At 48.0% G+C, this 22,639-nt stretch overlaps 1 protein-coding gene across 1 annotated transcript; it reads left to right on the top strand.

Annotated features, from left to right (window-relative positions):
* Positions 1-1,930: 1,930 nt before the first annotated feature.
* On the top strand, positions 1,931-21,421 carry LOC118116594 (zinc-binding protein A33-like). Its single transcript, XM_047341685.1, has 4 exons — positions 1,931-2,168; positions 5,889-6,805; positions 6,843-6,992; positions 21,383-21,421. Exons 1-4 carry the CDS (start codon positions 1,931-1,933, stop codon positions 21,419-21,421), a joined length of 1,344 nt encoding a protein of 447 aa, XP_047197641.1.
* Positions 21,422-22,639: the final 1,218 nt, after the last annotated feature.

Raw genomic sequence — 22,639 nt, 5'->3', positions numbered from 1 at the left:
ATGAACATTTGTCTGTTTGATGTGATGAAGCCAAAATGATTCTGTCTGTAAAAGTGTTTATTCAACAGCAGCCTAGTGATGTGATTTTAATATTGTGATCAAAATAATAAAAACTATGAAACAGAAACAGAGTTCTGACCTTTTTTAAGTTGAGATGTAAATATGAAGCCAAAATGATTGTGTCTGTCAAAGTGTTTTCATTCATTCCTCAACAACAAAACAACAGAGGTTTAGTTCAGCTTCAACATTTAAATTCCTCCTAAATGCTGAAGGTGCATCGACTCCTGTTTGTGAGCAACATCATAAAACATGTTGTGGTTCATGTTCTGCTTCATGTTGAACCGTCTCCTGCTGTGACACACACACGTTCAGTAGTAAAGTGTCTGCAGCCATCTTGTTTCTGACCGCTCCGTCCTCATGGGGTCGTCCCCAGTGTGTGACTGCACATCGATCTACTGACTGAATGTTTCATCAACGTGTTCCAACACAGACGCAGATTCACAGTAGAAATGTTTCGCATCCCAAACGCAGCAGCACGGAATACACACGTGTGAATGAGCCGCAAACAAAGATGGAGGAACTCGGAGTTTGGTTTCAAAAGAAACGAGGGAAGCTTCAACGTGACCTCGTGTCTTTCTCCAACATCACAGGTTGATTATCTGCTGGAGGAAGTGATGGCTGCCTCTGTGACACACGAGGAGCTGATGTGTACCAAGCCGAGCCAAGCCGAGCCGAGCCGGGGGGTCAGTAGAAATGCTGCAGTCACAAACTCTGGTCTGGAGCTGGAGATCTACTTTCAGGGTAAATTCAGTCAAACAATGTGATGACATCATGACTCTGTGGGGGAGTCTCAGTTAACTGTGATTACATTTCACACAGAATCACACTTTTACCTCATTGTCATGTTTCTGGTCTCACATCGTTTGGTTAAAGAGCAAACTAAGCATCCGCTTGCTAGGTAGCATTAGCCGCGCTAGCATTAGCTACGTTAGCTAACATTACCCACTAGCCACCATTCTTGAGGCCGTTAAAGTGAAGGTCATGGCCGACACACAATTCAACAAATTATAAAGTACATGCTGAATTAGTGACGTTCTCCATGTTTCATCTACAAACAGGCCAAGTGTTATAGTATGATTAATTAAACACAATCACAAGTATCACTGATATTATTTTCTATATATTTAGTGTTAGATGTTAAACATATTGTGGGAGAACAGCAAATGAATATTCTATTATAATGAGATTATTTATAATGTTATATATGACAAATATATTGTTCATAATAATTATCAGAGTGATGCTGATACAGATTTGTGTGAAATGAACGAGTCCGGAAGTTGAAACTATCACTTCAGATCCTGGACGAGCGTGAAGGTCTGACCTGCAGTCTGACTTATGAATGTAAGTTAACTAATGTTTACAGTGTATAGACAGTAAAGATATGTGCAGTGTGAGAATATGTACAGTGAATGTATTGCACATGAACCGTTGATATTGCACAGGCAGATGAATCTGGCACAGTTAAGAGTTAAAGTGTTAGAGTGCAGTCCATAAGGGAGGTGCATAGTTTGTACTGGCAGCAGAGCTGCTTGTACATTTGATTCAGGTTTTACCGGTTTTATCATCCAGCATCTCAAGCTCCACCCTCTCCTGACTCACCTGAGAAACGTCTGTTCCTCCCTGAAGAGACGCAGGCTGAAAACCAGACGATCACATTCACCTTCCAAACCAAACTAAACCAAACCGGACCAAACGTCCTGAGTGAGTCCAGCTACAGGAGAGAAGAGTCAAACTACAACCTGCCGACGCTCCACACACTGACCGTGAGTTTAACAAACACCTCGACTGAGAGAGGAAGTAAACCTCAGTGAACCACGTGGAGCTGTGACTGACTGACTGTCTGTTTTCAGCTTCACCTGCAGACTCAATGGCTTCCAGATCAGAAGAGGATCTCTGCTGTCCCGTCTGCCAAGATGTCTTCAGAGATCCTGTCATTCTGTCATGTAGCCACAGCTTCTGTAAAGACTGTTTGAAGAGCTGGTGGAAAGACGAAGAAGTAAAAGAGTGTCCAGTTTGTAAGAGAAGATCTTCAAAGCGTAAACCACCTTGTAACCTGGTGTTAAAGAACCTGTGTGAGACCTTCTTACAGGAGAGAGATCAGAGCTCTTCACATGCTCTCTGCAGTCTGCACTCAGAGAAACTCACATTCTTCTGTCTGGACCATCAGCAGCCAGTGTGTCTCGTCTGCAGAGATTCAGAAAAACACAGCGACCACAGATTCAGACCCATCGATGAAGCTGCACAACAACACAAGAAGCAGCTTCAGGAAACTCTGGAGCCCTTGAAGGAGAAGTTACAGTGTTTTGAACGTGTTAAAGTAAAGTGTGAACAAACAGCAGAACACATTAAGGTCCAGGCCGGACTCAGAGAGACGCAGATCAAGGAGCAGTTTAAAAAGCTTCATCAGTTTCTGGAGGAGGAAGAGGAGGCCAGGATGGCTGCACTGAGGGAGGAAGAGGAGCAGAAGAGTCGGATGATGAAGGAGAAGATTGAGTCTCTGAGCAGAGACATAACGGCTCTTTCAGACACAATCAGAACCACAGAGGCCGAGCTGAGAGCTGAAGACGTCTCGGTTCCTGCTCAACTACAAGGCTGCAGTGGAACGAGTCCAGCAGCGCCCCCTGCTGGATGATCCACAGCTGGCCTCGGGAGCTCTGATAGACGAGGCCAAACATCTGGGCAACCTGAGGTTCAACATCTGGAACAACATGAAGGACGTGGTCTCCTACAGTCCTGTGGTTCTGGACCCAAACTCTGCTCATCCAGGACTTGTCCTGTCTGAAGCTCTGACCAGTTTGAGAGGAGGAAAGAGACAGAAGCTTCCTGACAATCCAGAGAGGTTTGATCATTATCCATTAGTCCTGGGATCTGAGGGTTTTAACTCAGGGACTCACAGCTGGGACGTCCTGGTTGGAGACAGTACACACTGGTTACTGGGTGTAAGAGCAGAGTCTGTCCAGAGGAAGGGAATCAATCCGTCTGGATTATGGAGAATAAGGTTCAATGAAGGTAAATACTCAGCAGAGTCACCATCAGCATCATCTCGTCTCTCTGTGCAGAAGATCCAGAGGATCAGAGTGAAACTGGACTGGAACAGAGGAGAACTGTCGTTCTCTGATCCTGATACTAACAAACACATTCACACCTTCACACACACTTTCACTCAGAAGATGTTTCCATACTTTAGCATTTTAGATCATCATCACCCAGTGAAGCTGTTACCTGTGAATGTCTCTGTGACGCTGGATCAGAGCAGTTAGAGAGAAAGATTTTATTCATCATGTTTATTTCTTCAAGAGAAATCTGCTGAATCTAAAAGTTAAACTCGTTATTCTAAAGCTTTGTTTATTTCTCCTTTTACTTCTCACTCGTTTTTATTTCTCCTGTCGACTTTTCCACGTGTGTAAAAAGATTTCATTATTTTCTGATCTTTATCTTTGGTTTGTTTTTTACTTTCATGGAAAATGTTTTCTATCATTTAGATTTTGTGTGGATCCATGAAGTCGAGCAAACTGATGAAGATCCACATAAAAACACATTTATCAATAACAGCTGATCATTGTTCACATTCAACAAACTTTATTAAAACTCACACATGAGACATGATTCATGTTTAATCACATAAAGTCTGTTCACATATGAAATAATCCAACATATATGAACATTTGTCTGTTTGATGTGATGAAGCCAAAATGATTCTGTCTGTAAAAGTGTTTATTCAACAGCAGCCTAGTGATGTGATTTTAATATTGTGATCAAAATAATAAAAACTATGAAACAGAAACAGAGTTCTGACCTTTTTTAAGTTGAGATGTAAATATGAAGCCAAAATGATTGTGTCTGTCAAAGTGTTTTCATTCATTCCTCAACAACAAAACAACAGAGGTTTAGTTCAGCTTCAACATTTAAATTCCTCCTAAATGCTGAAGGTGCATCGACTCCTGTTTGTGAGCAACATCATAAAACATGTTCTGGTTCATGTTCTGCTTCATGTTGAACCGTCTCCTGCTGCTGTGACACACACACGTTCAGTAGTAAAGTGTCTGCAGCCATCTTGTTTCTGACCGCTCCGTCCTCATGGGGTCGTCCCCAGTGTGTGACTGCACATCGATCTACTGACTGAATGTTTCATCAACGTGTTCCAACACAGACGCAGATTCACAGTAGAAATGTTTCGCATCCCAAACGCAGCAGCACGGAATACACACGTGTGAATGAGCGCAAACAAAGATGGAGGAACTCGGAGTTTGGTTTCAAAGAAACGAGGAAGCTTCAACGTGACCTCGTGTCTTTCTCCAACATCACAGGTTGATTATCTGCTGGAGGAAGTGATGGCTGCCTCTGTGACACACGAGGAGCTGATGTGTACCAAGCCGAGCCAAGCCGAGCCGAGCCGGGGGGTCAGTAGAAATGCTGCAGTCACAAACTCTGGTCTGGAGCTGAGATCTACATTCAGGGTAAATTCAGTCAAACAATGTGATGACATCATGACTCTGTGGGGGAGTCTCAGTTAACTGTGATTACATTTCACACAGAATCACACTTTACCTCATTGTCATGTTTCTGGTCTCACATCGTTTGGTTAAAGAGCAAACTAAGCATCGCTTGCTAGGTAGCATTACCGCGCTAGCATTAGCTACGTTAGCTAACATTACCCACTAGCCACCATTCTTGAGGCCGTTAAAGTGAAGGTCATGGCCGACACACAATTCAACAAATTATAAAGTACATGCTGAATTAGTGACGTTCTCCATGTTTCATCTACAAACAGGCCAAGTGTTATAGTATGATTAATTAAACACAATCACAAGTATCACTGATATTATTTTCTATATATTTAGTGTTAGATGTTAAACATATTGTGGAGAACAGCAAATGAATATTCTATTATAATGAGATTATTTATAATGTTATATATGACAAATATATTGTTCATAATAATTATCAGAGTGATGCTGATACAGATTTGTGTGAAATGAACGAGTCCGGAAGTTGAAACTATCACTTCAGATCCTGGACGAGCGTGAAGGTCTGACCTGCAGTCTGACTTATGAATGTAAGTTAACTAATGTTTACAGTGTATAGACAGTAAAGATATGTGCAGTGTGAGAATATGTACAGTGAATGTATTTCACATGCACCGTTGATATTTCACAGGCAGATGAATCAGGCACAGTTAAGAGTTAAAGTGTTAGAGTGCAGTCCATAAGGGAGGTGCATAGTTTGTACTGGCAGCAGAGCTGCTTGTACATTTGTTTCAGGTTTTACAGGTTTCATCATCCAGCATCTCAAGCTCCACCCTCTCCTGACTCACCTGAGAAACCAGGAAACATCTGTTCCTCCCGGAAGAGACGCAGGCTGAAAACCAGACGATCACATTCACCTTCCAAACCAAACTAAACCAAACCAGACCAAACGTCCTGAGTGAGTCCAGCTACAGGAGAGAAGAGTCAAACTACAACCTGCCGACGCTCCACACACTGACCGTGAGTTTAACAAACACCTCGACTCAGACAGGAAGTGAACCTCAGTGAAGTTCGTGGAGCTGTGACTGACTGACTGTCTGTTTTCAGCTTCACCTGGAGACTCAATGGCTTCCAGATCAGAAGAGGATCTCTGCTGTCCCGTCTGCCATGATGTCTTCAGAGATCCTGTTCTTCTGTCATGTAGCCACAGCTTCTGTAAAGACTGTGTGAAGAGCTGGTGGAAAGACAAAGAAGTAAAAGTGTGTCCACTTTGTAAGAGAAGATCTTCAAGGTCAGAACCACCTGTTAGCCTGGTGTTAAAGAAGCTGTGTGAGACCTTCTTACAGGAGAGAGATAAGAGCTCTTCACATGATCTCTGCAGTCAGCACTCAGAGAAACTCAGACTCTTCTGTCTGCACCATCAGCAGCCAGTGTGTCTCGTCTGCAGAGATTCAGAAAAACACACCGGCCACAGATTCAGACCCATCGATGAAGCTGCACAACAACACAAGAAGCAGCTTCAGGAAACTCTGGAGCCCTTGAAGAAGAAGTTACAGTGTTTTGAACGTGTTAAAGTAGAGTTTGAACAAACAGCAAAACACATTAAGGTCCAGGCCGGACTCACAGAGACGCAGATCAAGGAGCAGTTTAATAAGCTTCATCAGTTTCTGGAGGAGGAAGAGGAGGCCAGGATGGCTGCACTGAGGGAGGAAGAGGAGCAGAAGAGTCGGATGATGAAGGAGAAGATTGAGTCTCTGAGCAGAGACATAACGGCTCTTTCAGACACAATCAGAACCACAGAGGACGAGCTGAGAGCTGAAGACGTCTCGTTCCTGCTCAACTACAAGGCTGCAGTGGAACGAGTCCAGCAGCGCCTCCTGCTGGATGATCCACAGCTGGCCTCGGGAGCTCTGATAGACAAGGCCAAACATCTGGGCAACCTGAGCTTCAACATCTGGAACAACATGAAGGACGTGGTCTCCTACAGTCCTGTGGTTCTGGACCCAAACTCTGCTAATCCAGTACTCGTCCTGTCTGAAGATCTGACCAGTTTGAGAGGAGGAGAGAGACAGAAGCTTCCTGACAATCCAGAGAGGTTTGATAATTACATCATAGTCCTGGGATCTGAGGGTTTTAACTCAGGGACTCACATCTGGGACGTCCTGGTTGGAGACAGTACACGCTGGGAACTGGGTGTAAGAGCAGAGCCTCTCCAGAGGAAGGGAAACAAACAGTCTGGATACTGGGGAATATGGTTCCATGAAGGTAAATACTCAGCATTGTCACCATCAGCATCATCTGATCTCTGTGCAGAAGATCCAGAGGATCAGAGTGAAACTGGACTGGAACAGAGGAAAACTGTCGTTCTCTGATCCTGATACTAACAAACACATTCACACCTTCACACACACTTTCACTCAGAAGATGTTTCCATACTTTTTCACTGGAGATCATCATCATCCAGTGAAGCTGTTACCTGTGAATGTCTCTGTGACGCTGGATCAGAGCAGTTAGAGATAAAGATTTTATTCATCATGTTTATTTCTTCAAGAGAAATCTGCTGAATCTAAATGTTAAACTCGTTATTCTAAACCTTTGTTCATTTCTCCTTTTACTTCTCACTCGTTTTTATTTCTACTGTCGACTTTTCCCGTGTGTAAAAAGATTTCATTATTTTCTGATCTTTATCTTTGTTTTTTTTTACTTGGTGAAAATGTTTTCTGTCATTTAGATTTTGTGTGGATCCATGAAGTCGAGCAAACTGATGAAGATCCACATAAAAACACATTATCAATAACAGCTGATCATTGTTCACATTCAACAAACTTTATTAAAACTCACACATGAGACATGATTCATGTTTAATCACATAAAGTCTGTTCACATATGAAATAATCCAACATATATGAACATTTGTCTGTTTGATGTGATGAAGCCAAAATGATTCTGTCTGTAAAAGTGTTTATTCAACAGCAGCCTAGTGATGTGATTTTAATATTGTGATCAAAATAATAAAAACTATGAAACAGAAACAGAGTTCTGACCTTTTTTAAGTTGAGATGTAAATATGAAGCCAAAATGATTGTGTCTGTCAAAGTGTTTTCATTCATTCCTCAACAACAAAACAACAGAGGTTTAGTTCAGCTTCAACATTTGAATTCCTCCTAAATGCTGAAGGTGCATCGACTCCTGTTTGTGAGCAACATCATAAAACATGTTGTGGTTCATGTTCTGCTTCATGTTGAACCGTCTCCTGCTGTGACACACACACGTTCAGTAGTAAAGTGTGTGCAGCCATCTTGTTTCTGACCGCTCCGTCCTCATGGGGTCGTCCCCAGTGTGTGACTGCACATCGATCTACTGACTGAATGTTTCATCAACGTGTTCCAACACAGACGCAGATTCACAGTAGAAATGTTTCGCATCCCAAACGCAGCAGCACGGAATACACACGTGTGAATGAGCCGCAAACAAAGATGGAGGAACTCGGAGTTTGGTTTCACAAGAAACGAGGGAAGCTTCAACGTGACCTCGTGTCTTTCTCCAACATCACAGGTTGATTATCTGCTGGAGGAAGTGATGGCTGCCTCTGTGACACACGTACATGATAAAAGTGTACGAGGTGAATTTATAGAACGAGAGTGAAAATAAATGATTATTCACAAATAACAAAGATCTACAGATGTAACACTGGTGTTTGTGGGAAACAGAGATTTAAGTGAAGTGAACGCGACCGAGAGATTCGATTCAAAACACAAGAAACTAGCTTCACTTGTTTTTTATCGGATTCAAACAACGTGTAAGTGAGAAAACGTCCATGAACCCACTTTAAGTTCGGCTCCGTTCAGCTCATGTTCCTCTGGCTCTCGATGGTTTTATTCATTTCTGTTTCACACCGTCGAGTTTTAAATTTCCCTCTTTCAAAACACAACTGCCTCATTTCCGCCACCGCTTCTTCTTCTCCGAGACTCCAGCTGACTGCTGCAGCGCCCCCTCTCTGCGGTGACGGGATAACACATCTTCTGCATTGTAACTCAAACAGAAGTGAAGGAAACACCAGGGTCCTTGAATCATGAAGAACAAAATGGACACTTGAATTTTAATAAACTTCAAATCTGCAGAACCAACTGTTTACAGATGTTATTCCAACAACCTGTGTCCAGGGGGACGTGCATGTCCAGTGCATGTGAGTGGTCACATGATCTCTGAAGGCGTGTGAGACGTGTTGGACGGAGATTAAAACTGATGCAGATCCAAAACACTATCTATGTACATGTATTTAGTTGTGTATTTATACACTCTTGAGTTACCTCCTCGTCTTGCTGCTCATGTGAAACCTACTTTTATTCCATTTCCTTTCTTTGCTCTTTCATTGTTTTACTCTGCTACATTTCTGACCTTTTTATTTCCTGATAGCATCGAGTTCTGTGAACCTAGAATCAAACCGTGGCCGGCGGCAGAACCTCAGCTTCAGCACACGTCACCCAACATGACGCACTTTATTCACAGCAAAGCTTTTATCCCTGTGGTTCGCTGCCAAAGTCGCAATAGAGAAACTTTTCATCATCTAATGTGAAAACCATAATAAACGGTAAACGGATCAACGGTAGAAAAAAGGAAAGCGTTTTAACTGTGTCTCGCCACATCATTAATTTCCCCAATCGAGTGAATAAGCAAAGGCAGAGCTGTAATTTAGCCGTGAGTGATCCGTGAGTCAATGCACGGTGCATTAATGAGAGAGTATTAAAGAGCCAGAGCCCGTTCAGCACGACCCTGCTGCAAATGTTTACCCTCCTTCATCTATCACACCCGACTTCTAACTGCCGGCCCTGTGCATCGTGACTCTGCAGCGACTCCTCACTGCGTCGTTTGTTCTGTCTGTGAATGGAAGCTTTATTCTCAGCTTCTTCTGAGAAGCATCCTGACTGCGACAGAGCAGCTTCTGCTTCTTCAGGAGCCGTGACGCCACCGCGCTCATGCAGGGTTTTTTTTAAGTTTACAACATAGATCATCTGACAGTTGACGTTAGCAGTAACTTTGCAGATTCAAAATTGTACATGTGCAACGTGTGATCAGCCTAAAGCGTAATGTTAATACTGTTACGTCTGTGAATAAACCATTTCTATGATTGTGTTTTATCAAGTGTCTTTTTTTAAACCACAGCTCCACAGTCGTCATGTAAACACGGAGAGATTAATGCAACTTGATCGATTGATGATAATAATCAATCATCATCTCTAACGAGTTTTAAGCTTCTGCTGTTTGATTTTCAAACCAAAAGGAAATGAGTATATTGTAACAATGCAATTTCCTACTGTGTGATTATTATTTTCTTATCTACATAAGCCTCAGGTCGTGTTTATGTTCCTACAGGATGCAGAGATACCTCGACCCTGACTTCTTCTGCAGTGTTTCGCATTAGATACTTCGACTGTGACGACTCGCTACAGTCAAATTTGTCCCATGGTTTCATAATGTCATTAAAAACTTGTATCTTACTTATAAGATCGTAGACTATTCTCTTACACACACAATGACCCATTTGTAACAGTCGGACAAAACATCAGCAGCAGCGGGTGAAATCCTTCCCGTGTCGGTGGCCCGTTAAAACATCCATAATGTTTTTACCGTCCTCAGCGGCGCCAGGTTTCAGAGATAATTCAATGAATATCGAAATATTCCACAAGGCTGGATTTGAAAATGATCAGCAGAAGATGATTTCTTCACCAACGAGCTGTAAATGTGCTACTTGTGTTGGAGAATGTGTTAAACCACGAGGAGGCAGAAACACGACGACGTTGACGTGTTGGGATTTTCTTGAAAGTTCTGTTTGAATCGACCTTGTGAAAGTGGATTATGCTGCAGGAAGTCTGAGAAATGTTGATGTGCATGCGCCGGGTAACGTGCAAAACAGAATGAGTGGGGTAGCTCCTCTGTGTGTTATCATGAGACCCTGAAACACTGGACATGAGATGTGAGTGTATCCCGTCATTGCAGCCCCACGTCAGCTGTCCGCACCCCCTTCCAGCTGTCTCCCTAATGATATAGCTAATGAGACATCTGGGGGGTCTCTCTCGCACTGAGACAGTATGAGCACATCCACTTTCCCACGTGTCCCAGTATAGAAGCGTGACTAACTCCTCGCTGCTCTTGAGGGTTTCTGACCTGTAGTGGCACAAATTCCACGGAGGCGAGACGGAGCTGAGCGTGACGCGGGGGGGCGGGGGGGGGTTACCCGTGAAATCCACCGATATTTGAGATTCATAAGTGGCCGCGCACTCGAAGGGATGAACCCGAGTCAATCAATCACATTTATCCCAGAGCTTCTGCTTAATGCCAGAGCAAAGAAGGAGCTGGGGCCTCTGGCTTTAATTCTTATTTCAGCTGGAATCTTCTGAGTCTGGTGTTTTCATTCAAGTGAATAAATCAACTGGACACTTCAATACAATTTTCAATAAAAGGTTTAATTCATGTTTGAATGGACAAAATAAATTTGAATCAGGTTATTTAAAAGTTGTTTTTGTTGTTATTTTGTTGATAAAGGTTTTGTACAACTGCAGTTAAAGGATATTCAGCAAATGTTCATCTGTCTGTGTTTGGGTTTATTTATTTTCATTCATTTTCCTCTAAAACATTATGAAGAGAGAAACTTTAATCATGTGATTTGTCTTTTTACATTTATATAATCTGCTGCAGGGTTTGTCTTCAGCTTTTACATTTTGATCTCAGATTTACTTCCTGTAATATCTCACTAATCGAACAAGAAGTTTCTACTATCATACTGTGCACAGAGATCGTATTTAGACATTTTATATATTCACATATTCATGTGTTTTCCATATTTTACGCATGTGACAGGATCAGAAAAGCAGATCCATGCCCTGAGAATAGAAATGTACACACACACACACACACACACACACACTTTACTGTGAGGACAGTCTGCCGCTAACATCGACCTTCAGGAAGCTCCTGAGACGGTTTGATGGCAGAGAAAATAACACGTCGTGCATGCGAGTGTTCAGGGAGTCGTGCCAATTATTCCTCCTCTCTTTACATCACAAACACATGAATCAACTGGTCAGACAAACGGAGAGAGCTGCAGCGGCTGTGTTTCACTAAAAGTTTCTGCTGCACGCGAACAATGACGCACTCCACAAAATCTATACCGTGGTCGTCCGCTGTCGCTCCATCCGGCGAGGTTGTTTCTGGCTGCGTAATGAAAACAAATGGTGATGTAGTGGCGCTGCAGCAGCTCCGACCGCAGCCTCATCCATCCACATCTAAATGAGATCTATTCGCCATCACGGAGGGAGGACACCGAGTTCCCAGAGCTGTCACTGCAGTTCCACCTCCTCCCCGGGCCCAGCTTCCGAAATGTGTTTAATGGAATTGATCTGAGGACTTTGCACTAAAGCTCCGAGCAGCAGCAGAGAATCCAAACCACGTGAAGTCAAATACAGAGCGAGGAGGTTTGTGTGTCAACGTCTTCTACTTTGAGATGTTTGTTAGAGGAAGGGCCTCAACAGAAAGATGTCAGCAAAGGTCACGTGTTCAAATAAGTTTCAAGTTCACTTTTTTTGCCGTTCCACCTCTTACAAAGTATTTGTACATTAAACAGGACTCAAGATATTGCATAAAATTACTACAGATTAAGGTGCTTTGTACACACTTATATGTATAATCACAGTAAAAAGTACCATGATTGGCAAAAAAGAATAAACTGAATAGACTTAAAACAGCAGATGGAACAAATCAGGTTTCAGCAAAGTAATTACCCCATAAAGTTACTGTGAGTGAGCATTGAATATGAATTTAATGTTATATATATAATATTGCATTAAATATAAAATATAGGTTGTGTAATTGTAATCGTAAAACAGCAGAAAAGTTAACTTGTGAAGTTCATTCCGAACTGGATGTGATATTGAGCTTCTCTGCAGTGTGGTTATCTGAGTCCAGCCGGAGCAGTCGTATGAATCGGTTCATTTGCTGCTTCTGCTTCGGGACCTTCACCTGCCGAGGCCTGAGAATTACCAATCAACCGGCTGGCGGAGCTCGCTCATGCAAAACCGACGTCAGAGGAAAAACAAAAAGACGGAGACAGACACACTGAGAGTCTGGACACAGGCTCACAGACACTGAATCACAGTATGAGACGCACAGAGTACAAGTATATTAGTATGTTACAGATACATGACTTTTTCCATGAAGTCACCATCTTGATCGGCTTGGATTAAGGAGTTAGTTGTTAGTAGTTGTTGTTGTTCTCTCTAGATTCATCCTAATTATTTTATGATATATTGGTTATTTTCTGTAAAAGTTTATCCGGAAAAATTATGTTTATCTAATGGCTACACATTTTTAAATTTTTTGTTATTTGCTAATTTGCTCATTTTGTATATAATTTTAAGAAATGCGATTTCCCTTGGTGTGTATATAATAGTATTTTTGAACATTTTATATTGCAAATGTTATATAATTTAGTTTTTATGTTTAGTTGGTTTTACTTATTTCACATCTCATTTGCTTTAAATTAAATTATATGTTATGTTCTGTATTTATTCCTCAGGCTTTGACTTTTGCTCCTGTTTTCTTTTTGTTCATTTTTCTGGACTCTGTTATGAATGTATATGAATGTGTCAATGAATTAATGACAAATTGGTGAATTCATTCGATCTCCATCACAGTAGATGAACACAGACAAAGTCAAAATATTACTCGGACAGAAACCACGCCCCTAAATATGCCTGATTTGTTTTATACCAAAATCCAAGAGTTGATCTCTGGGAAAAGGATGAAAATGTTGAAATGTAGTTTTTGGATGATCTAGTAAGCGACAGGGGGTCAGTGTAAAAACAGAAACATTAAAATAAAACCAACAATTAGTTTTCTGTTTCCGTTTATTCTTTAATTCAGAAGTTGGAACTTTGTTCTGCTGCTGGTTGGAGGCAGCAAACAAAGAGCAGAGCGGATGTTGGTGGGTGTGAATCAGAGCTGCATCACTCACTGTGTGTGTGTGTGTGTGTGTGTGTGTGTGTGTGTGTGTGTGTGTGTGTGTGTGTGTGTGTGTGTGTGTGTGTGTGTGTGTGTGTGTGTGTGTGTTTGTGCGTGTGTGTGTTTGTGCCCTTCAAACACTCTGAACTCGTACTAATGAAGATGCAGTAGAGGGAGGAGGTGGATGCACCTGTCTCCCCCCGCCAGGGTGTGTGTGGGTACGTAGGTGAAGGGAGAGAGGCTCCTCCTCCCTCACCCCTCCACCTCCTCCAGTCTGACTCCCTCTCTCCCTCCTCCCCTCACCCTCCACCTCCTCCAGTCTGACTCCTCTCTCCTCCTCCCACCCCACCTCCTCCAGTCTGACTCCTCTCTCCTCCTCCCCTCACCCCTCCACCTCCTCCAGTCTGACTCCTCTCTCCCTCCTCCCTCACCCCACCTCCTCCTCAGTCTGACTCTCTCTCCCTCCTCCCTCACCCCTCCACCTCCTCCAGTCTGACTCCCTCTCTCCCTCTCTCCCTCCTCCCTCACCCTCCAGTCTGACTCCTCTCTCCCTCCTCCCTCCTCCACCTCCTCCAGTCTGACTCCTCTCTCCCTCCTCCCTCACCTCCACCTCCTCAGTCTGACTCCCTCTCTCCTCCTCCCTCCTCCACCTCCTCCAGTCTGACTCCTCTCTCCCTCCTCCCTCACCCTCCACCTCCTCCAGTCTGACTCCCTCTCTCCCTCCTCCTCACCCTCCTCCCCAGTCTGCTCCCTCTCTCCCTCCTCCCTCACCCCTCCACCTCCTCCAGTCTGACTCCCTCTCTCCCTCCTCCCTCCCCCTCACCCTCCACCTCCTCCAGTCTGACTCCTCTCTCTCTCCTCACCTCCACCTCTAGTCTGACTCCTCTCTCCTCCTCCCTCACCCCTCCACCTCCTCCAGTCTGACTCCCTCTCTCCCTCCTTCCCTCCCCCCCACCTCCTCCAGTCTGACTCCCTCTCCTCCTCCTCCCTCACCCCCACCTCCTCCAGTCTGACTCCCTCTCTCCTCCTCCCTCACCCTCCACCTCCTCCAGTCTGACTCCTATCTCCTCCTCCCTCACCCTCCTCCTCCTCCAGTCTGACTCCCTCTCTCCCTCCTTCCTCCTCCTCCCATCCTCTCTCCCTCCTCCCTCACCCTCCTCCTCCAGTCTGACTCCTCTCTCCCTCCTCCCCTCACCTCCACCTCCTCCAGTCTGACTCCTATCTCCCTCCTCCCCTCACCCCTCCACCTCCTCCAGTCTGACTCCTCTCTCCCTCCTCCCTCACCCTCCACCTCCTCCAGTCTGACTCCTCTCTCCCTCCTCCCCTCACCTCCTCCTCTGACTCCTCTCTCCCTCCTCCCTCACCCTCCACCTCCTCCAGTCTGACTCCTCTCTCCTCTCTCTCCTCACCCTCCACCTCCTCCAGTCTGACTCCTCTCTCTCTCCCCCTCACCCCTCCACCTCCTCCAGTCTGACTCCTCTCTCCCTCCTCCCTCACCCCTCCCTCCTCCAGTCTGACTCCTCTCTCCCTCCTTCCTCACCCGTCCACCTCCTCCAGTCTGACTCCTCCCTCCTCCCTCACCCCTCCACCTCCTCCAGTCTGACTCCCTCTCTCCCTCCTCCTCACCCTCCACCTCCTCCAGTCTGACTCCCTATCTCCCTCCTCCCTCACCCTCCACCTCTTCCAGTCTGACTCCTCTCTCTCTCCTCCCCTCACCCTCCACCTCCTCCAGTCTGACTCTCTCTCCCTCTCCCTCACCTCTCCTCCTCGACTCTCTCCCTCCTTCCCTCCTCCACCTCCTCAGTTGACTCTCTCCCCTCCTCCCTCCCTCCTCCACTCCAGTCTGACTCCTCTCTCCTCCTCCTCACCCTCCACCTCCTCTCCAGTCCCTCTCTCCCCTTCCTCAGCCCTCCACCTCCTCCAGTCTGACTCCTCTCTCCCTCCTCCCTCACCCTCCTCCTCCTAGTCTGACTCCCTCTCCTCTCCTCCCCTCACCCTCCACCTCCTCCAGTCTGACTCCCTCTCTCCTCTCCCTCCTCCACCTCCTCAGTCTGACTCCTCTCCCTCCTCCCCTCACCCTCCACCTCCTCCAGTCTGACTCCTCTCTCCCTCCTCCCTCCTCCTCCTCCAGTCTGACTCCCTCTCTCCCTCCTCCCCTCACCCTCCACCTCCTCCAGTCTGACTCCCTCTCTCCCTCCTTCCCTCACCCTCCACCTCCTCCAGTCTGACTCCTCTCTCCCTCCTCCCTCACCCCTCCACCTCCTCCAGTCTGACTCCCTCTCTCCCTCCTCCCCTCACCCCTCCTCCTCCTCCAGTCTGACTCCCTCTCTCCCTCCTCCCCTCACCCCTCCACCTCCTCCAGTCTGACTCCCTCTCTCCCTCCTCCCCTCACCCCTCCACCTCCTCCAGTCTGACTCCCTCTCTCCCTCCTCCCCTCACCCCTCCACCTCCTCCAGTCTGACTCCCTCTCTCCCTCCTCCCTCACCCTCCACCTCCTCCAGTCTGACTCCTCTCTCCCTCCTCCCCACCCCTCCTCCTCCTCCAGTCTGACTCCCTCTCCCTCCTCCCCTCACCTCCACCTCCTCAGTCTGACTCCTCTCTCCTCCTCCCTCACCCTCCACCTCCTCAGTCTGACTCCTCTCTCCCTCCTCCCTCACCTCCTCCTCCTCCAGTCTGACTCCCTCTCTCCCTCCTCCTCACCCTCCACCTCCTCCAGTCTGACTCCTCTCTCCTCCTCCCTCACCCCTCCTCCTCCAGTCTGACTCCTCTCTCCTCCTCCCTACCTCCACCTCCTCCAGTCTGACTCCTCTCTCCCTCCTCCCTCACCCTCCACCTCCTCGTCTGACTCCTCTCTCCCTCCTCCCTCACCCTCCACCTCCTCCAGTCTGACTCCCTCTCTCCTCCTCCCTCCTCCCTCACCCTCCACCTCCTCCAGTCTGACTCCCTCTCTCTCTCCTCCCTCACCCCTCCACCTCCTCCAGTCTGACTCCTCTCTCCCTCCTCCCTCACCCCTCCACCTCCTCCAGTCTGACTCTCTCTCCCTCCTTCCCTCCCCCTCTCCAGTCTGACTCCCTCTCCCTCCTCCCTCCTCCTCCAGTCTGACTCCCTCTCTCCTCCTCCCTTCACCCTCCACCTCCTCCAGTCTGACTCCTCTCTCTCCTCCCCTCACCCTCCACCTCCTCCAGTCTGACCTCTCTCCTCCCTCACTCCACCTCCTCCAGTCTGACTCCCTCTCCCTCCTCCTCACCCTCCACCTCCTCCAGTCTGACTCCCTCTCTCTCCTCCTCACCCCACCACCTCCTCCAGTCTGACTCCTCTCTCCCTCCTTCCTCACCCCTCCACCTCCTCCAGTCTGACTCCCTCTCTCCTCCTCCCTCACCCTCCACCTCCTCATCTGACTCCCTCTCTCCCTCCTCCCTCCCCCTCCACCTCCTCCAGTCTGACTCCCTCTCCCTCCTCCCTCACCCCTCCACCTCTTCCAGTCTGACTCCTCTCTCCTCCTTCCCTCACCCGTCCACCTCCTCCAGTCTGACTCCTCTCTCCCTCCTCCTTCACCGTCCACCTCCCCAGTCTGACTCCCTCTCTCCCTCCCTCCTCACCCTCCACCTCCTCCAGTCTGACTCCCTCTCTCCCTCCTCCCCTCCCCTCCACCTCCTCCAGTCTGACTCCCTCTCTCCCTCCCTCCTCACCCCTCCTCCTCCAGTCTGACTCCTCTCTCCCTCCTCCCTCACCCTCCACCTCCTCCAGTCTGACTCCCTCTCCCTCCTCCCTCACCCCTCCACCTCCTCCAGTCTGACTCCCTCTCCCTCCTCCCTTCACCCGTCCACCTCCTCCAGTCTGACTCCTCTCTCCCTCCTCCCTCCCCCTCCACCTCCTCCAGTCTGACTCCTCTCTCCTCCTCCTCAGCCTCCTCCTCCTCCAGTCTGACTCCCTCTCTCCTCCTCCCTCACCCCCCACCTCCTCTAGTCTGACTCCTCTCTCCCTCCTCCCTCACCCTCCACCTCCTCCAGTCTGACTCCCTCTCTCCCTCCTCCCCTCACCCTCCACCTCCTCCAGTCTGACTCCCTCTCTCCCTCCTCCCTCACCCCTCCACTCGTCTCCCTCTCTCTCCCCTCACCTCCTCCTCCCAGTCTGACTCCTCTCTCTCCTTCTCACCCTCCACCTCCTCCAGTCTGACTCCTCTCTCCCTCCTCCCCTCACCCCTCTCCTCCTCAGTCTGACTCCTCTCTCCCTCCTCCTCCCCCTCCACCTCCTCCAGTCTGACTCCTCTCTCCTCCTCCCTCACCCTCCACCTCCTCCAGTCTGACTCCTCTCTCCCTCCTCCCTCACCCCTCCACCTCCTCAGTCTGACTCCCTCTCTCCTCCTCCCTCACCCTCCACCTCCTCCAGTCTGACTCCTCTCTCCCTCCTCCCTCACCCTCCACCTCCTCAGTCTGACTCCCTCTCTCCCTCCTCCCTCACCCCTCCTCCTCCCGTCTGACTCCTCTCTCCCTCCTCCCTCACCCTCCACCTCCTCCAGTCTGACTCCCTCTCTCTCCTCCCTCACCCTCCACCTCCTCCAGTCTGACTCCTCTCTCCTCCTCCCTACCCTCCACCTCCTCAGTCTGACTCCTCTCTCCCTCCTCCCTCACCCTCCACCTCCTCCAGTCTGACTCCTCTCTCCCTCCTCCCTCACCCCTCCTCCCCTCCACCTCCTCCAGTCTGACTCCTCTCTCCTCCTCTCTTCTCCCTCTCTCCCTCTCCCCCTCCACCTCCAGTCTGACTCCCTCTCTCCCTCCTCCCCTCACCCCTCCACCTCCTCCAGTCTGACTCCCTCTCTCTCTCCTTGCTGTCCTTCATCGTGCCACATCTTTTAAATCAGAACAGGTGACTGCAGGGAGTGAGGGGGGGGTGAGGACGAGTGACGAGGGGGAGTCACAAAGGGAGCTTCACCTCTCTCCTCCTCCCACCATCCTTCTGCTCACCCAGCCAGACTGTGTGTGTGGGGGGGAGTTGGGAGGGCTCCACATCTGCCTCACTCCCCCAGCACTCAGAAGGGCCCTGTCTGTTTGGATGCCAAGGTGGCGGCAGGTCGTCCAGCCACACCGTGCCAGGCCCTTAGCCGTCCAGAACACTGTGTGTGTGTGTGTGTGTGTGTGTGTGTGTGTGTGTGTGTGTGTGTGTGTGTGTGTGTGTGTGTGTGTGTGTGTGTGTGTGTGTGTGTGTGTGTGTGTGTGTGTGTTAGTTTTGGTCACCTGCCTGCAGGCGCGGCCATTGAGAAGCTTTTGGAGAAGATGTGAAGACAAATTCATAATTTCCGTGTCCTCCGGTCCGCCGGGTGTCTGCTCTGGCCTCCCCTCGACCTGAATGTCTCTGTGATTCCATCAAGGTCACATCTTTGGTATTTTATTGTTTTCAAGTGCTTTAAATGAAACTAATTAAATCGTCCTTTAGGTGAAATCTTAGTATTTCAGCATCGAACATTCCTCTGCATCCCTGTTACTTCATGTAACTTTTCACTTTCCTTTCGCTGGCGTCTCATTTCAAAGCCGTCGTTCGGAGATGGGACGGCCTCTCTCCTCCTCCTCCGTCGATGCCAAAGTCGAACACATCAATCACACATTTGTTTTTCCATTTAACTGAGACGCTTTCAAGAAATGTGGAAATATCCTCTTGGCAGCGCGTCGCGTCGCTCTTCCTCTTTCAAGCCGTCTTATTTAGCTGGGTTTTATTTTTCCCTCCTCCCACAGCTGAGCTCCCACCACATCTGTGCTGTGGTTTGGTTTGTGAAGGAAGGAGGGAGGGATGGAGGGAGAGAGAGAGAGGAGGTGTGTGTGTGTGTGTGTGTGTGTGTGTGTGTGTGTGTGTGTGTGTGTGTGTGTGTGTGTGTGTGTGTGTGTGAGGGAGGGAGGGTTGTTGAGAAAGCAATCTGAGTCCTCCAGCTCTGCATCAAACTCCATCACATGTCCCCTGATTACCTGGAGAGACGTCTTCAAGATGCACGATGAGACTGCATCAGCACTGAGGAAAATAAGAAGCGTGTTATCAGCCTGGAGACGGCTTCAGGGAGCTCAGGACTTTTTGCAGAGGGAGGAAGGGGCGGGGGGGGGGGGAGAGAAGGAACTGGAGCCACGGCACGCTTCCTGGTCGGTGCCACAAATCTCCTGCGACCCACCCTGAATTATCAGATTGGTTTCCTACCTGTACTCAGACACTAAAAGAGACGGAGACAGATGAAATGTCTTCGCTGGTTCCTGCACGGGACACAAACTCCCTCACTTCACCTGAGAGAGGATTTACGAACGCAGACGTCCTCTCCTGTACTGACTCAGAGTGTGTGACTGCAGGCGGAGCACAGAACGACTGGGAATCAGCCGTAATGGTGATGAAATGCTGATGATGGCCCTTAAAAAGTCCTCAGAGAGAGAGAGCTGCCAATTAGAGGGAGGATGGTGATGAGACGGGAACAATACAGCTTCACACACACACACACACACACACACACACGCACACACACACACACACACACACACACACACACACACACACACACACACACACACAATCTGCATCTTCTTACACACATAAACAAACTCATGCATTTGGACCCTAACCCGATTTACACGATGCTTCTCAAAACCTCACGTTAACCCTGAAACAGCCAAATATCCCAAGAAGTTTCACTGATATGGTGAATATGGTGAATCAATGTGACTTTAATCAATATTTGATCAAAGATGTATAAAATGGTTTGAGTTCTCCTGCAGCAGCCGCAGGTTTGATTCCCACATGTCTTCTCCGCTCTCTTCCCTTTTACGCTTCAACTCTGTCCGATCGTTAAAAGGCTCAATGACCCGAGAATATCTCAAACTAAGTGAATAAAGTGACTGATCAGCAGGTTCTGCAGGTTCCACCTCGGCTCTGTGGAGCTGCATGTTGTCTTTCAGCTCCACTTCTCTGCTCTGGTTCACTCTCTCCACTCACAGACTCGTCTCTCGGCTCCAGCAGGCGTCTGTTCTGCTGCCGGCCACAGACACGGTGAACAACAAGCTGGTGAACTTCACTGGTACCCAGTCAGAACCCTTTCTCAGGAGTTGGGGAACAGAACTTAACGAATAATGAATGACGGTGGCAGTTCTTGTATGATGCCAGGTGGATCCCCCTACAGCGCCCCCTTCAGGCGCCCTCTCCAGCAGGGTTCATTTACCTCCACTGTGCCAATGAGCGATATGAGACAAAGATATTTAATGTTAACCAGCATTTTTCAGACGTGTAAAATATCAGAATTCCTGTATCGTGATCAGACTGAAGACATTTCTCTCTTCTCCAGAAATAACATCTTGAGTTTGTTTATTTCTTTACTTTACCAAAGATATCTTCACTTTCTCTCCTCACTCTCGTGCACACTCTCGTGCACACAGAGCTGTTTTCCTGCCAGCAAAGCAGCAGCAGTCGGGGGTTTGATTCTGTTTCTCCGGTGTTAGTCGGCTGAACTCGGTGAAGCCACCAGACACCGGGACCCACTGGATCTCTTAATGAGTCTCTGAGGACCGGCCGGCGGAGCGTCGGCCAGGAAAGCCCGTTTTAAAAGCTCTAATTTCATCCCTGCTGCTCAGCCGCTCCCCTTCCAGACACGCCAACACTGCAACCTGCATCAGGCCTCACCACCTGCCAGAGCGTGCTGCCGTCTCATCCCTCCATCCCTCCCTCCATCCCTCCATCCCTCCCTCCATCCCTCCATCCCTCCATCCCTCCATCCCTCTCTGCCCCAAACCCTGAACCTGGACAGCCGGCCCCACGCTCGGCCTTCAGTCACCTGAAAACATGATTTGCATTTAAATGAAAACTCTCACTGTGGTGACTCATTCTCGCCGCAGTGTGAGTTTCATGAAGAGGATCCGAACGCAGGAGAGTAAAGAGTCGTTGTAAATATTTTTTCTTTGAATCACGGAGGCTCGTGATGAATAGATGAAGAGATGTTGTCGTCCTTGGCTGGATATCCACGACGAATGGAATTAAAAGGACAAGAGACGGGAAGAAGTGAGGTTTGCAGTGGATAGATAAATAAAGATGGACGACGCGTCTTCCTCAAAGCATCCAGAGTCAAAAGGTCCTGGATACGAGGAGTCTGCGCCGTAGTGATCGGGGGGTGGAGCCAAAGTATCGAGTTTCCCTTGATACTCGCGTTCGACCAATCATGAGTCAGTCTCAGCTGTCAATCATGACGTCTCAGCCCATTTTTATATCATCAAATAATTAAATAAAACCAAACTTATCAGCGACATGAAGAAGACCTACCTGAAATGATAGAAACCTTTATTTGATGTCCCGTCTGCTAACATGGAAGAGGTTTATGACCTATACTGCAGCCAGCCACCAGGGGGCGATCTAAAGACTTTGGCTTCATATTTGGGGAGATTACATCTTTAATACTGTGTGATTGACAGCTAGTACTGTGCAGGTGTAGGTGGGCGGGCAGTGTCCTCAAGATCTCAGTCAGGCTCCACCCCCCACTCCTCCTTTTATTTTTATATATATATATTTTATAAATATATGCAGAGTAATAAGATGATGAATGGCACCAAGCTGCTTATTAAAGGCTAAAGTTTCAATGGTTTGAGCAGCTCCCAGATAAAATCTGAAATAAAAGTTCCACTCTGTCCATCAAACGAAGGATCTGAAGTTTTGAAAGCCGCGATAAAACTTCTGGAGGTGACGGAGACGCTTCCAGGACGTTCTCCATCATCGTGGTCTCCCGCTGACACTGATTCCTGCGACCACAGGCGCTGGGTGGCCTCCTGTGACGAGGCTGCGTGCAGACGCCAGAGGGCAGAGGTCACCGCCGGCCGGGGGAAACGGATCTGGATTCGTGTTTGGTCTGGATGGGAGTCTCTCTCTCTCTCTCTCCTACAGGGAGCTCAGTGTAGCTCGCCCACTAGCTGAGTCGGGCACAAGGAGCTTCGACTGGGAGAAACCGCTCTGCAGCTCTCGGCTGGAGTTTCCACTCGTCTGAGACGCTCTACATCGGGATGCAGGGATACACACACTGCACGGCCAAAAGTATGTGGACACCCAAACATGGGCATCAGTCTGCTCCTTTAGCAGCGTGCACGGAACTTGGCTGCACAGAGTCA

Source organism: Hippoglossus stenolepis, chromosome 10, assembly GCF_022539355.2.
Source record: "Hippoglossus stenolepis isolate QCI-W04-F060 chromosome 10, HSTE1.2, whole genome shotgun sequence".
NCBI classification, from domain to species: domain Eukaryota; kingdom Metazoa; phylum Chordata; class Actinopteri; order Pleuronectiformes; family Pleuronectidae; genus Hippoglossus; species Hippoglossus stenolepis.
The sequence above is the reverse complement of the archived record's forward strand: the minus strand, read 5'-3'. Positions and strand labels throughout refer to the sequence as shown.